Genomic DNA, 14,753 nt, shown 5'->3' with positions numbered 1-14,753 from the left:
ATAATTAGTATGGAATTTTTTGTTTACAAGAAGAACTAGAAGTCCTGAGCTAGTTAATCTACCACCAATTTCTAAGAACTTGGTCATTTCTACCCATATCTAAAACATTTTTTAAAAATGCCAATACCAGGTAACTCCCAAACGATAGCTAATACCAGGCATTGATAAGGAGTAAACAGTATGAAGAGAGAAAAGAGAGGAAGGATTCATCACACAGGAAAGATGGAGCTGAATGGGCTAAGATGGGTTCTGACACCAAGCAACCTAGCTTTGGATTCTGACTGCCACACACTGGCTGTGTAAACTTGATCTGCTAATTTAACCTCTCTGCCATCTTGTACTCATATGTAAAACACAAGTAATGACAGAACCAGCCCTACAGGGTTATTTGTGAGGATAAAATGAGTGGATCTATATAAGGCACTAACAACCTAGGTCAGAAGGTTTTTTTGAATGTTAACAATTATTCCTATCGCTACTGAGAGATTCTATTCCTGATAACACTAAGACAAGCTTCACCTATGCCTCATAATTTTTCTAAGTTAAATGTTGATTTTTTCAGATATTTGGACTTTCTTATACCAGAGGACATAAAACTAATAAACATATCAAAGTAGAAGTTCAGATAGCATGGCCATAAGGTATCAAAGCGGGGGTAGTTTAAAATTATCAATTCAGAATCATATATGACGAGCACATAAACAGTGTTTAAAAAACATCTACTAAATTACCATGAGTAAAATTTATTTTACTCAAGAAATCTAAGATCTACATAGATTTCTTCCATTAACTGGTGTCCTAGAAAGAAAGTATGGCTTATCAAGCCATTTAAATCCAATATTAATTTAATCTAATTCATAACCTGGCTACAAGAATACAAGTGTTTTGATTTTGGTTTGTCCAACTTAGTCTAATTGAGTTTATGATGACTATTTCATTTTGATAGAAAAATTCATCTATCTGAAATACAGAATGTACTATCTAATAAAAAAAAAAAAAAAAATTAAGGGCTGGGCACCGTAGCTCATGCCTATAATCCCAGCACTTCGGGAAGCCGAGGCAGGAGGATCACTTGAGGCCAAGAGTCCAGCACCAGCCTGGGCAACATGAAGACTCTGTCTCTACAAAATATTTTTTTAAATTAGCCAAATGTACTGGCATGCACCTGTAGTCCCAGCTACTCAGAAGGCAGAGTCAGGAAGATCACTTGAGCCCACAGTGTGTTGTGTTCATGGCACTACAGCCCCACTCCTCCCCCCCAAGAAGCATACTTTAAAATAGTAAATCTTTTTTAAAAGTAGGTTTAGGCTAAACACAGTGGCTCACACCTATAATCCCAGCACTTTGGGAGGCCAAGGTAGGCAGATCACTTGAGCTCAGGAGTTCCAGCAACATGACAAAACCCCAGCTCTACTAAAAATACAAAAAAAGAAATTAGATGGGTGTGGTGACAGAAGTCTTTAATCCCAGTTGCTCAGGAAGCTCAGGCAGGAGAATTGCTTGAACCTGGGAGGCAGAGGTTGTAGTGAGCCAAGATCAAGCCACTGCACTCCCACCACCTGGGTGACAGAGTGAGACCCTGTCTCCAAAAAAAAAAAAAAAAGAAGTAGTAAGTTTAAAGCACCTATCCTTAAAATTCTATAATCCAGTCATGCATTGCTTATCAGTGTTATCAGAAATGCATCGTTGGGCAATTTCATTGTTGTGCAAACACCTTGGAGTGCATTTACACAAACCTACAGGGTGCAACCTACTACATACCTAGGATATATAATACAGACCAATGGTCTACACACCTAGCTGTATGATGTAGCCCAGGGGTTGGAACCAGGCCACACAGCAGGCGGTAAACAAGCGGGCAGGCAAGGAAGCGAAGCTTCATCTGTACTTAACAGCCACTCCTCAGTGCTTGCATAATCCCCTGAGCTCTGCCTACTGTCAGATCAGCAGCATTAGATTCTCATGAGTGTTAGCCCTATTGTGAACTGCTCATGTGCAGGATCTAGGTTGCACACTCCTTATGAGAATCTAACGCCTGATGATCTGTCACTGTCTCTCATCACATCCCAGATGGAACCCTCTAGTTGTAGGAAAACAAGCTCAGGGCTCCCACTGATTCTACATTATGCTGAGTTATATAATTATTTCATTACATAGTACAATGTAATAATAATAGAAGTAAAGTGCACAATAAATGTAATTTTTGAATCATCCTGAAGCCATCCTCCCCAGCCAGGGTTCAGGGAAAAATTGTCTTCCATAACACTGGTCCCTGATGCCAAAGGTTGGGGACTACTGATACAGCCTATTGCTCCTAGGCTACAAATCTGTACAGCATGTTGCTGTACTCAATACTGTAGGCAACTATAACACAATGGTAGGTATTTGTGTATCTAAACATAGAAAAACTACAGTAAAAATACAGTATTATAATCATATGGGACCACTGTCATATATGCCAACAAATGCAAGTTGGAAAAAAAACGAAAAAACTAAAACGAAACTTTAAAATGTTTCTAGTTAACCCAAAGAAGGAATAGGAAGAATGGAAGATAAAAATAAAAGAGACAAAAATAAAAGAAAAAGAATAATTGTAGACTAAAATCTAAGCAGATCAATAATTATATTAAGTGTTAGCAAAATAGACACTCCAATTAAAAGGCAGAGATTTACACACAGGATGTAGGGAAATCCGCAACTACATGCTGTCAACAACGAATGCACACTAGATATAGACAAACAAACTGAAAGCAAATGAATAAAAATGATAAACAATAAAAAGAAATGAGAGGGATGGAATGGCAATACTAACAACAAATATGCTTCAAGAAAAAACATATTAACAAAATTAAAGGACTTTTTTTTTTTTTTAGAATAAAAGGGTCAATTCATCAGGAAAACCCAAAAAGAGTTATGCCTCATAGGAGTACTTTTAAAAATAAGCAAAAAATAACTAAATCAATGGGAAAAATAAAACATTCCAGAATTAGCCCAGGCACAATGGCCCATGCCTATAATCCCAGCACTTTGGGAGGCCGAGGTTGGCTGACTGCTTGAGTCCAGGAGTTTGAAACCAGCCTAGACAACATGGTGAAACCCTGTCTCTGCTAAAAATATGAAAATTAGTTGGGTGTGGTCGCATGCATCTGTAATCCCAGCTACTCGGGAGGCTGAGGAAGGAGGAACACCTAAACCCAAGAGGACAAGGCTACAGTGAGCCACAATGATGCCACTGTACTCCAGCCTGGGAGAAAGGGAGGAAACTGGTCTCAAAAAAAAAAAAAAAAAAAAAAAAAGACCGGGCATGGTTGGTTACGCCTATAATCCTAGTGCTTTGGGAAGCCAAGGCAGGTCGGATTGCTTGAGCTCAGGAGTTTGAAACCAGCCTAGGCCACATGGCAAAACCCCACCTCTACAAAAAAATGTAAAAAACTAGCCAGGGGCCAGGCACAGTGGCTCACACCTGTAATTCCAGCACTTTGGGAGGCTGAGGTGGGTTGATCACGAGGTCAGGAGTTTGAGACCAGTCTGGCAAACATAGTGAAACTCTGTCTCTACTAAAAATACAAAAAAATTAGCCAGGTGTGGTGGTATGCACCTGTAATCTCAGCTACTCGGGAGACTGAGGCAGGAGAACTGAGTGAACCTGGGAGGTGGAGGTTGCAGTCGGTCAAGATCACGCCACTGCACTCCAGCCTGGGCGACAGTGCAAAACTCCATCTCAAAACAAACAAAAACTAGCCAGGCATGGTTGTATGCACCTGTAGTTCCAGCTACTTATGGGAATCAGGTGGGAGAATGGCTTGAGCCCAGGAGGTTGAGGCTGTAGTGAGCCAAGATCGTGCCACTATACTCCAGCCTGGGTGACAAAGTGAGACCCTGTCTCAAAAAAAAAAAAAAAAAAATTCAGAATCATGATTTGGAGATTTAAAATCTCTCTCTCACCAATTGGTAGAACAACTGGACGAACAGTCGCTAAAATACTTTAAAAATGTACACAACACTATCAATGACATTTAGTTAAGTAATATTTAAAGAACATTACCTCCAAAATGTTTTCTCTTTTTTTCTCTGGTTGGTTTTGCTGGCAAGAATACTTTGAATATTTAAATTCATCACACAAAATAGAAACAACTTCACTAGCAAAAAAAAAAAAATGACCATACTATACACAGAAAATAAAATCATAACTACAAAAAATAGCAAACCCTCTGAATTCACATACCCATTCTCCTTATACTCTCACACTCCGTGAACAAACGCTTTTGCATTTTATCTCTCTCTCTGTCATCACAATCATATTCCCTGGATTAGAATGTTTCTGTTACTTGTTAATGAGCTTCGTCATCTGCCAGTAAAATGGCAAACAAATAGTAGCCGTAACACATTTTTAATTTTATGGTGTGGTAAAGGCTTTAAAGTTTTAATTGAGAAAAATTTATCAATTAACCAGGCTTTTTCAATTAATTTATCAATTAATCCGTGTGGAGGGGAGAATGTAACCTTAACACTAGACTGTATCAGTCTAGCTTACACAAAACAGTATTTTACTGGGACATGTTCATTCAATAAATCCACATATATGTACTGAGTGCTTATTACATGTCATGAATAGTCTGAGAAACTTGGGAAATATTCTTGGGCTCAGTCCTAGAAATCCCAAAAATCCCCAAATCATCAAGGTCTGGATATACTGGACTAGGTCTTTTTCACTGAGCATATGCTATCTTAAAATTAAGTCCCTAGAACAAAATTTTAAACTAAACGGGCCTCTAGGAACAGGTGAAAACTCGACAACTTACATCGTTCACTCAGGTAAATCAATCTATTTTGCTTTTCATATTCTCTTCCAAAAATCCAAAGCTAGGATTGTGTCTACTTTTAATTCTACCTACATTTAAAATTAAGGACATTTTAATCATAACAAAAATCTATTGATACTTAAGTATCTTATGTTGTACTTCAAAGTCACTGAAAAGTGTATGGTCCCATGAAAACAAAAGGAATCATACAAATTATAGATCAAAACAGTACCTCAATATTTTTACTGGCCACATTCTTCACAACAGCAGGAAACAGTTCAGATGCATTTTTTCCTTTTGCAATCATCTGAAGAACAAACAAAACAGACAATATGGGCAATTCTATACCTATTCAATATTTAGAAGATTGTGTCAACAAATAAGTTATGTAATTAACAGCTGAACTATTTTCAAATCATCTTACTTACCTCAGCTATTTGTAGCAAATAACACTGTCTTGTATAGCAATATAAATACACAAATACACACTAAAAAAGAAATATTTCATAATTTAAGATATATATTTAAATATTTTAGTTGTTTTCTCTGGCTATGTTGTAAGTTTTTTTTTTGTTTGTTTGTTTGTTTTAATTTTTTGAGACAGGGTCCTCCTCTGTCATCCAGACTGGAATGCAGTAGCTCAATCACAGCTCACTGCAGCCTCGATCTCCCAGGTTCAAGTGATCCCCCACCTCAGACTTCTAAGTAGCTGAGGCTATGAGTGTGTGCCATCATGCCTGGCTAATTTTTGAATTTTTTTGTAGAGACGGGGTCCCACTATGTTTCCCAGGCTGGGTAACAACTTTTTAAAAATATTTTTGCTAGCTTCCATTTTCCAGGATCTGACATTAAAGATGTACTGCATCAGGCCAGGCACAGTGGCTCCTGCCTGTAATCACAGCACTTTGGGAGGCTGAGGCAGGCAGATCACCTGCGGTCAGGAGTTCGAAACCAGCCTGACCAACATGAAGAAACCCTGTCTCTACTAAAAATACAAAATTAGCCTAGTGTGGTGGTGCATGCCTGTAATCCCAGAGGCTGGGATTAAGAATACTCGGGAGGCTGAGGCTGAAGAATCGTTTGAACCCAGGAGGCAGAAGTTGGGGTGAGCCGAGATGCAGCCATTGCACTTCAGCCTGGGCAACAAGAGTGAAACTCTGTCTCAAAAAAAAAAAAAAAAAAAAAAAAAAAAAAAAAAAAATGTACTGCATCTGCAATGGGGGAGTTGAGGGAGTGATGAATGTTACTTTGAATCAACTAATTAAGTGACCCTTGGCTTTCTTTTCATAGATTACCCTACTTCTGCAACAATTCCATTTTAAAAGTTTCTTTCACTAGACATCTTTCCTCTGCCCACTAAAGTTCTGCGCACCACCATCTCTTCAGCCTAGCCTGTTCTACAATTTCTGAAACTCCTAAGATTTCATTCACCCTCAGGACTAACTCTCATGTTTATATATGAGCATCAATTCCCCAAAACTGTAGCCCAAATCCAGCCTGAGTTTCAAATCTCTAACTAGACATCATTAGATGGCTCTCATCCCAAACTTGCTATGTCTAAAGCCAAACTCATCTTTCATGATAAAATGACATTCATGAGATAATTTCCTATTTCCATCAGTCTCCTAGATACCAGAAACCACAGAATTACCTTGGTCTCTTCTCACTTCTACACAGTAACTAGGTCCTGCTAATACTTTTCAGAACTTCTCAAAAGGATAATCCCTTCTACTGCTATTATCCTAGCACAGGTCAGTATCACCTCACAGGGAACTTTCCAGTTTGTTTCCTCCTCCTATCCATAATGTACGTCACTGACAGTTTCATATGCTTAAAACACTACTTTGCACATGTCAGCCCCCATAAAAGATCTCAAAAGCTTCCGAATGTCTACAGGCCAAATGATGGTAATATTCAACTATTCTCACAATGTGCACTAACATCCATTCTTAAGCTTTCTGACCTAAGGTTCTATTAAACTGACCTTACTCACTACTAGAACATTCTATGGCTGCCCCACTATGCCTCTGTACGGCCCCAGCTTTCTAAGTTCTACCCTTCTATCGAAAGTACCATCAAATTCTACTCTTTCTCCCTTGCTAGAGCCATCTCCTAATGCCTGGCCCACTGTGACAACCAATCCTAATTTCTTTTAGAATTTTTTTTTTTTTTTTGAGATGGAGTCTCACTCTGTCACCTAGGCCAGAGTACAGTGGCACAATCTTGGATCACTGCAACCTCCGCCTCCTGGGTTCAAGCGATTCTCCTGCCTCAGCCTCCCAAGTACCTGGGATTACAGGCACCTGATGCCACCCCTGGCTGATTTTTATATTTTTAGTAGAGATAAGGTTTTGCCATGTTGGCCAGGATGGTCTTGAACTCCTGACTTCAAGTGATTCACCCACATCAGCCTCCCAAAGTGCTGGGATTATAGGCATGAGCCATCATGTCCAGCCTCCTATAGAATATTTTAATCTACACTTATCATTTGGAATTTCCTGTGTGCTATCTTACATTTCTATTTATTTTAATGTTATATCTATCTGTATTCCCATTTTGTCTTTCTCATTCACAGATTATAACTTTATGTCTTTTAAAAGTCCAGACTTCGGTAGCCACAAAATAAAGTTCAAACTAAAAGGTAATTTCGGTGAAAGGGATTCCTTATGAGTTACACACCATATCTAACAAACTACCTTTAAAAAGATACTAGCTTCATAATATCTTTAATTTTATAATATCTTTAATTTACAGCAAATGTTATATAAATATTATGTGATATTTTAAGCATTATAATCCCAGTTAGCAATTTCTCATAAGGCCTTTCTATATGATAGCCTTAAAATACTCTTGAATATAAGCTAGCCTTTTTATATTCTGTTTCCTTACTTGTGATATTCTTTTGATTTCAGTATTTTGTGAAATCTGCTAAGCATTACGGAGGGTTTACAAAATACTGAAGCTAAGACATCTTTCTATGATTTGTACACCTCTCTCCATTTTCTCATCTCTGAAATTAAGAGAGGGATTAAATGCTCCATAGGGGCCCTGCCATTCAGTCTCAATGATTACCTAAAGTCAGACATCTTGTCCTATGGTATCCTATTTCATGGCTTTCTAACTTTACTCTGTACAATGCTATTCAAAAAGATATTAATATATAAGGAAGGGAAAAATATCACAATGAAATTCATTTGACAAATATTTGCTGAGAGCATACTTTCTACCAGGGCCTATCCTAGGTCTCAGGGATCCAACCATAACCAATACAAAGCCCTTGCCCATGTGGTGCTTATCTTCTAATGGGGGAAGGGTCAATAAACAAATGACTATAATAGTGAGGTGGCAACAGACCACCGTGGAGAAAAGTAGGGCAGTATAAAGGTAATGAGAAGTGCTGAGGTAGAGGTGTGAGTTGCTCTTTTATATAAGGTGGTCAGAAAAGGCATTTCCTTCCGCAGGGATGCCAGGGAAGAGATGAGGGGACCCATGTGACTAGCTTGAGAAACAACAGTTTAGGCATGGCATGTTCCAGGAACAGGAGGCCAGGACAGCCAGGCTGGAGTATAAGTGAGGGGAAGAATGGTGAGAGATAAGGTCGGAAATGTATAAACCACTATAAAAGGAGTTAGTTTTTTCCTATAAGTAAAGTGGGAGAAGACCACTGGAGAGTTGTGAGCAGAGGAAAAACATCATTAAATATTTAGCAATGACTCACACTTTAAAAGGATTTTTCTGACTGTGGTGTGAAAAATGGACCAGAAGATATGACAGCATGGAAAACAGAAAGCTACTGCAATTATCCAGAGGAAAGATAGTGAGCATAGTGAGAATGGGCTAGATTTGGGATTTATTCTGAAAACAGATTATATATGATATAAGAAAGAAGGGATATGAATTAAGAAGAACTACTGCCTCTAATCCAGGACTTTGGGAGGCCGAGGCAGGCAGATTACTTGAGGTCAGGAGTTTGTGACCAGCCTAGCCAACATGGTGAAACCCCGTCTCTACTAAAACACAAAAACCAAAAAAAAAAAAAATTAGCCGGGCATAGTGGTGGGTGCCGGTAATCCCAGCTACTCAGGAGGCTGAGGCAGGAGACTCCATCTCAAAAAAGAAGAAGAAGAAAAAGGACTACAAATGACTAATGGAACTGCCATTTACGATAATGAGAAAGACTGGGGAAGAAGCAGGTATTTGGAGAGATGAGCAATCCAGAGTTTGCTTTCAGATACGCTGAGAAGCCAGTTGAATATAAGGGAAGCCAGTTGAATATAAGGGAATAAAGGCTACAGAATACAAGAGACAGCACTAGTTAGCAATATGCATTTGAAAAGGGGTGAGATCACTACAGGAGGACACACAGACATAGAAGTAGACTGAGGGACAAGACATAATACAATCCTAAAAGCAGAAATTGTGGAAAAAGAAGAAACCAGCAAAGAAGCTCTAAGACTCCTTGAAGCTCAGTTTGAAAGCAGGCAGTCCTTCTCAGTATTTATTCCTCCTTATCTACTCAGATAACATACTTCTCCCACCCTCTCACCCTCTGCTTTAGGTAAAAAACTTGTTCTTGGTCCCCTTCTACTTTTTTACCCAGAACAAGGAGCACAGGAATTGAGGGGAGCCACGTTTGGGTACTGCGGGAAAAGAAAGATTCATAGGTGGAAAGCAAAGGAAAATATGTCCCTTTGATTTTATTTGGTTAAAGTTCCTGATGCTTGAAAAAGCTGCAGTACTAGCAATTCTGCCCTTTGAATGTGACTCTCTAGATAAAAGGTGAGAAATGAAGAAAGTTTTCAGGCAAAAGGTGAGAGTCATGTTTAGGGAGCTAGCTGGGCAGAAGTTGAGGAGATAACATAAGGTTATTTGTAGCTCTAAACTCTCCTAGGTTCTCATCATGCCCTCTGCTAGTAGTAGTAGTCTATCTTGCATATAAAGACTCTGGAATTCCATCTCTACCTAAGAGCTTCCACCCAAGGTAGAGATGGAATTCCAGAGTCCCCCAGAGAACATTCACTGGTTGTAGGCATCTAATTAAAAGAGGGATCAGTTTCTGATACCTGTTCTCTAACTTTATACATTTGACTTTTATTTGCTTTTCATTCTTCAACCTTTGGTGGCCTCAGCTCCAACATCAATGTTTCATTTACAATGGGTGTAGCCTAACAGCACTGTATTTGGGAGATCTGATTGATTTACTCTCTATCCAATCCTGTATGTTAATGAGGGTGATGGACATAGTTTAATTTTCTCATAATGTATTTGTCTAGTTTTCAGACCAGGATAACGCTTTACTCGTAAATTGAATTCAGAAGTAATTTCTCATATTCTATATCTTAGAAGAGTTCGTGTAGAACTGAATGTTCCACGTTGGAGTTTTTTAAATGAAAAATTCAAATACTTTATTAAATATAGGACTATTCAGATAATCTAGTTCTTCTTGAGTAAACGCCATAGCTTACCTTTCAAGGACTTTGCTCATTTCAACAAAGTAGTCAAATTATTGGGCTAACAATGCCTGAAATATTCCCTAATTATCCTTTAAATGTCAATAAGGTCTTGCATTTCTGATATTGATAATTTGTCCTCTATTTTTTCTTGGTCACTCTGTCTACAGATTTATCAATGTTATCAATCTTTTCCAAGGACTAGCTTTTAATTTCACTGATTTTACTCTACTGTTTTTCTCTACTCAATTTCACTGATTTCTACTCTACCTTATTATTTATTTCCTTAGTTTCAATTTGGGTTTAATTTGTCCTTCTATTTCTGCTATGTTAAGGCAGATGCTCAGAGCACTGATTGGAAATATTTCTTTTCAAGCATAAGCTTTTATTACTATAAATTTCCTTCTAAGTACTGCTTTACTTGAATCCTCTAAACTTTGATATGTGGTTTTTCAATTTCATCCTAACTTCCTTGTGACTTTTACTTTTATTTTGACTCATGGATTATGTCATCATTTCTAAATGTGGAAACTTGATGTATAATTTTCAAATATTTTAAAAAAATTTTTATCTCTTCCAATGACTGTGTTTAGTTCAATTCTATATGGTAAGATAACATATTTTGCATAATTTTAATTATTATAAGTTTGTTAAGATTGTGTCTTATGGCCCAGAACATAGTCTATCTTGCATATAAAAAGACTGTATATTTCACTACTGTTGCGTAGAATGCTCTATAAATGTCAATTAGGTCATATAAGATGGTATTATTCTAGTCTTAAATTTCCTTATTGGTTTTCTATCTCCCTATGCTACTGATTTTTGAGGGAAAAGCACTTAAGTCTCCAACTATAATTGTGAATTTTTCAATCTTTCCTTTCAGTTCTAACAGGTTGTTTTTTGTTTTTACTCCATTTTTGATGCTTTCATTAGACACAATTAAGGTTATTATGTCTTTTTGGGAAAATGACTCTTATTGTTATGTTCTTTATCCTAATCATACTATTTGGTCAAAAGTTTACTCTCTCTGATATTAATAGACTCATTTGAGCTTTTTTTGGTTAGTGTTTGTATAGTATATATATATATCCTTCCTTATAACTTACATCTTTATATTAAAAGTGGGTTTCTTACAAAAAGCACAGTTATAGCCTCATATTTTCATCCACTATGAAGATCTCTTTTATTGGTAACATCAGACCACTTACATGTAATATAATTATTAACACAGTTAGATTCAGCTCTGCCATTTTAGTATCTGTTTTCTGTTTATTCCCTGTGTTTTCTGTTCTCCTGTTTGCTCTTTCCTCTTTTCCTTAGAAAATTTTTAGTATTTCATATTTTTATATTAACTACCTATATCTTTTTATATAATTTTTTTACTGGTTCCTCCTCTGAGGATTATCAGATGGATAGGTAGATAAACACACATATAAATACAGATATAGCAAATCTTACAAAGTCCAGAGTTAACACTGTACCAGGTCAAGAAAAATGCACAAACATTGCAACCATATAGGCCCCTTTAATTCCATCTCCACACTAGATTTTATGTTTAGCCATCATATATATATATTATTCCGATATTAAAAACTTCTCAGACGGTGGGATAACTTAAGAATAAAATTAGTCCTTTGTACTTATTTACCGTTTTGTTTTATCTTCCTAAATATCCATCTGGTATCATTTCCCTTCGGCCTGGAGAACATCCATTAACATTTCACTAAAGCAAACATGTTGGAAATGGATACTCTTAATTTCATCTTTATTCTTAAAGGATATTTTCAATGGATATAGCGTTCTGGGTTGACAGTTCTCTTCTTTCAGTAGTTGAAAGATGTTGTTCGACTATCATCTGACTGCCATGATTTCGATGAAAAATCTGCATTTATTCAAATTATTGTTCCCCTGTATGTATCATTTTTTTCCAGCTACTTTCAAGAATTTATTTTTGGTTTTCAACAGTTTGATTACTGTGTTTACGCATGGTTTTCTTTCAGTTTATCCTAATTGGTATTCACTGAGCTTCTTTCATCTATAAATTTGTATCTTTAATCAAATTTGGGAAGTTTTCTACCATTATTTCTTCAAATATTTTTTCCTACCCCAATCTCTTTCTCCTTTCCTTCTGGTATTCTAATAATGCATACGTTAGACCTTTGGAATCAACAACAAAACCCCAAGGCTCTGTTCATTTCATTTCAATCTCTGTTTTTCAAAATGATTTTCTTTTCTTTTCTCTTTTTTGACACAGAGTCTTCCTGTGTTGCACAGGCTAGAGTGCAATAGTGCCATCTTGGCTCATTGCAGCCTCAACCTCTTGGGCTCAAGTGATCTTTCTGCCTCAGCTTTCTGTGTAGCTGGGACCATAAGCACCCTCTACCATACCTGGCTAATCTTTTGGTATTTCTGTAGAGACAGGGTCTCACTTTGTTGCCCAGGCTAGTCTCGGAACTCCTTGGCTCAAGCAATCCTCAGCCTCCCAAAGTGTTGGGATTATAGGCATGAGCCACCATGTCCGGCCACAAACTGAATAATTTCTAATGATCTGTCTTCAACTTCTGGCTCTTTCTTCTGTTATCGCCATTCTGCTATTGCATCAATCCAGGATATTTTCCATTTCAGATATAGCACTACCCACATAAAAGAAATTTCAACAAATTTCTGCAGGGTTATGGTTCACTTAAGATAATATTTTAGAAAACAATCATCTTCCAATCTAGTTACAACCTAAGTGGATTAATTCACTACTTAATCAAAAGTGAACCTAATCTTACCTACTACTTAAGTATAAGACAGGTCCTTGGCTCCAATATATTGGTCTTTCTAATAATCTTCAGGGAAGTACCCTGAGGACAACATACCAAACAGAGAATATAGTACCTATTCCCAAAGAATACTTAAAACAAAAAAAGAAAAATAAAGGAGGAAACAGAAAAACAGTGAAGAACTTAATGAAGAAATACCAATTAAAAACAGAGGGGAAAGTGCTCTCAGGCTCCTTACGCTGAGCTATCTGTTCATCCCACTCTATTCTAAACAGACATTTTAATCTTCTAATACTTAATTTATTTATGTGAATGCCATTCTCTTCATCCCACAATGGAGCCTGAAATTATTGATCCTATGAATTTAGAGCTTATAATAGAACCAATTTCAAATAGAAATTCTGGAAAAATAAAGATAGATAACTCTAATGCTTTTGAGGATGACTTAAAGGGGAAAAAAATAACAGGGCATGTAAAACCCTTCCACAGTTCAAAGGAAGAAGACTACTGGAGAAGTATGAACAAATTATCTGGGGAAAAACTTGGACTTGAAGAGAAAAACCATGAGAAATATGTCTAATTCGTATTCTTGGTAAGATTTGAGGAGACATGTTATTTATTGCAAAAAGGGTAACTTTGGAAAAGCAAAGAAAGCTTTCAGATAAAGATATTGAGGGAATGTGTTATCTTTCCGGGCCCATGAAGGGGTGTAGTTTTAAGGGCAAGAACTTCCCAGCGCCATGCCCCCTCCCATCTCTCTCCATCCAAGAGATTTAATGGTCTCTGTTTTAAATTTTCATGAGCACATGAAGAATCTAAAAGTCAATCACTCCAGCGGAAGTTCTAAGGAGCTCCTTTCATTGGCCAGGGAGTCTTAGAGAAGGTGGGGGTTCCTCCCAAGTTAAAAGTCCCCTTCTTCCACACCCGTTCGAACTCCATGTTTGGATCCCCTTCCACCCTCGTGGAAGCTGTCTTCCTTTCTCCTGGATTTCCCCTCTGGAGTCCCCTTCCACACTCTCTAGTGGAAGCAGCCTGTCTTCCCCTCCTAAACTCCATCTCTCTCTCTATTCCCTTCCACTCAGTGTGGAAGCTGCTTTCCTCTCCTGGATTCCATCTGTCTGGATTCTCTCACTCAGTGTGAGAGTCAGCTGTTTTTTTCTCTCTTCTTCTCCTGTTTCTCTTTCTCTACTTAAATAAATCACTTTCTACAAACACTTTCGAGTCGGCATTTACTGCACTGCGCCGTGATCTCCTCTCCCCTTCTTGGGAGAGTGACAGACCAAGAATCTGGAGAATCGCCCTCTCAGGGGAACTGAGGGCTCCCCTGAACCCCAACAATATCACTACCAAATTTTAAAATACAATGAGATAAGAAAGGATAGTGTGAAAAATTCTAAACTGACTTACAATGCCAGGTTAGAGAAGTCAATCTGACAGGGAAGAAGACAGAGGTAGACACAGAGGATAGATCCAAGAAATATAATATGCATATAATAGGAAAGCCAAGAGAGAACTGGCAGACTCGAGAAAATAAATAGCAGACAAACATTCGCTAAGTTAAACAGATTTAAAATTTTAGGACCCAAGGGTTCATTAGCACCGTAACAAATTAGTAAAGAAAAAACAAACATAGACCGCATCTTGAATAAATTTTCTTTTTCCTCAAAATATTGAAAGCATTTACATATCCAGATAGTTAAAACAGATTCTCTAAAAGAGAAAGAGAAACGCAA

General features: G+C 37.5%; 1 protein-coding gene across 7 annotated transcripts in view; it reads right to left on the bottom strand.

The window, feature by feature from the left end:
* Window positions 1-14,753, bottom strand: part of AP3B1 (adaptor related protein complex 3 subunit beta 1) — a 269,274-nt gene that overhangs the window by 212,846 nt on the left and 41,675 nt on the right. For all 7 annotated transcript variants that reach the window (XR_004268935.1, XM_032277581.1, XM_032277584.1 and 4 more), the window contains exon 3: window positions 5,035-5,109. Coding sequence is in view for 6 of the 7 variants with exons in the window: in XM_032277581.1 (XP_032133472.1) it covers window positions 5,035-5,109 (75 nt within the window). In the remaining variant the exon portion in view is untranslated. The remainder of the gene's footprint in view (window positions 1-5,034; window positions 5,110-14,753) is intronic.

This window comes from Sapajus apella, unplaced genomic scaffold, assembly GCF_009761245.1.
Source record: "Sapajus apella isolate SASKATOON/1434 unplaced genomic scaffold, GSC_monkey_1.0 scaffold1, whole genome shotgun sequence".
Lineage (NCBI taxonomy): Eukaryota > Metazoa > Chordata > Mammalia > Primates > Cebidae > Sapajus > Sapajus apella.
This window is presented reverse-complemented; position numbering and strand designations above follow the sequence as displayed.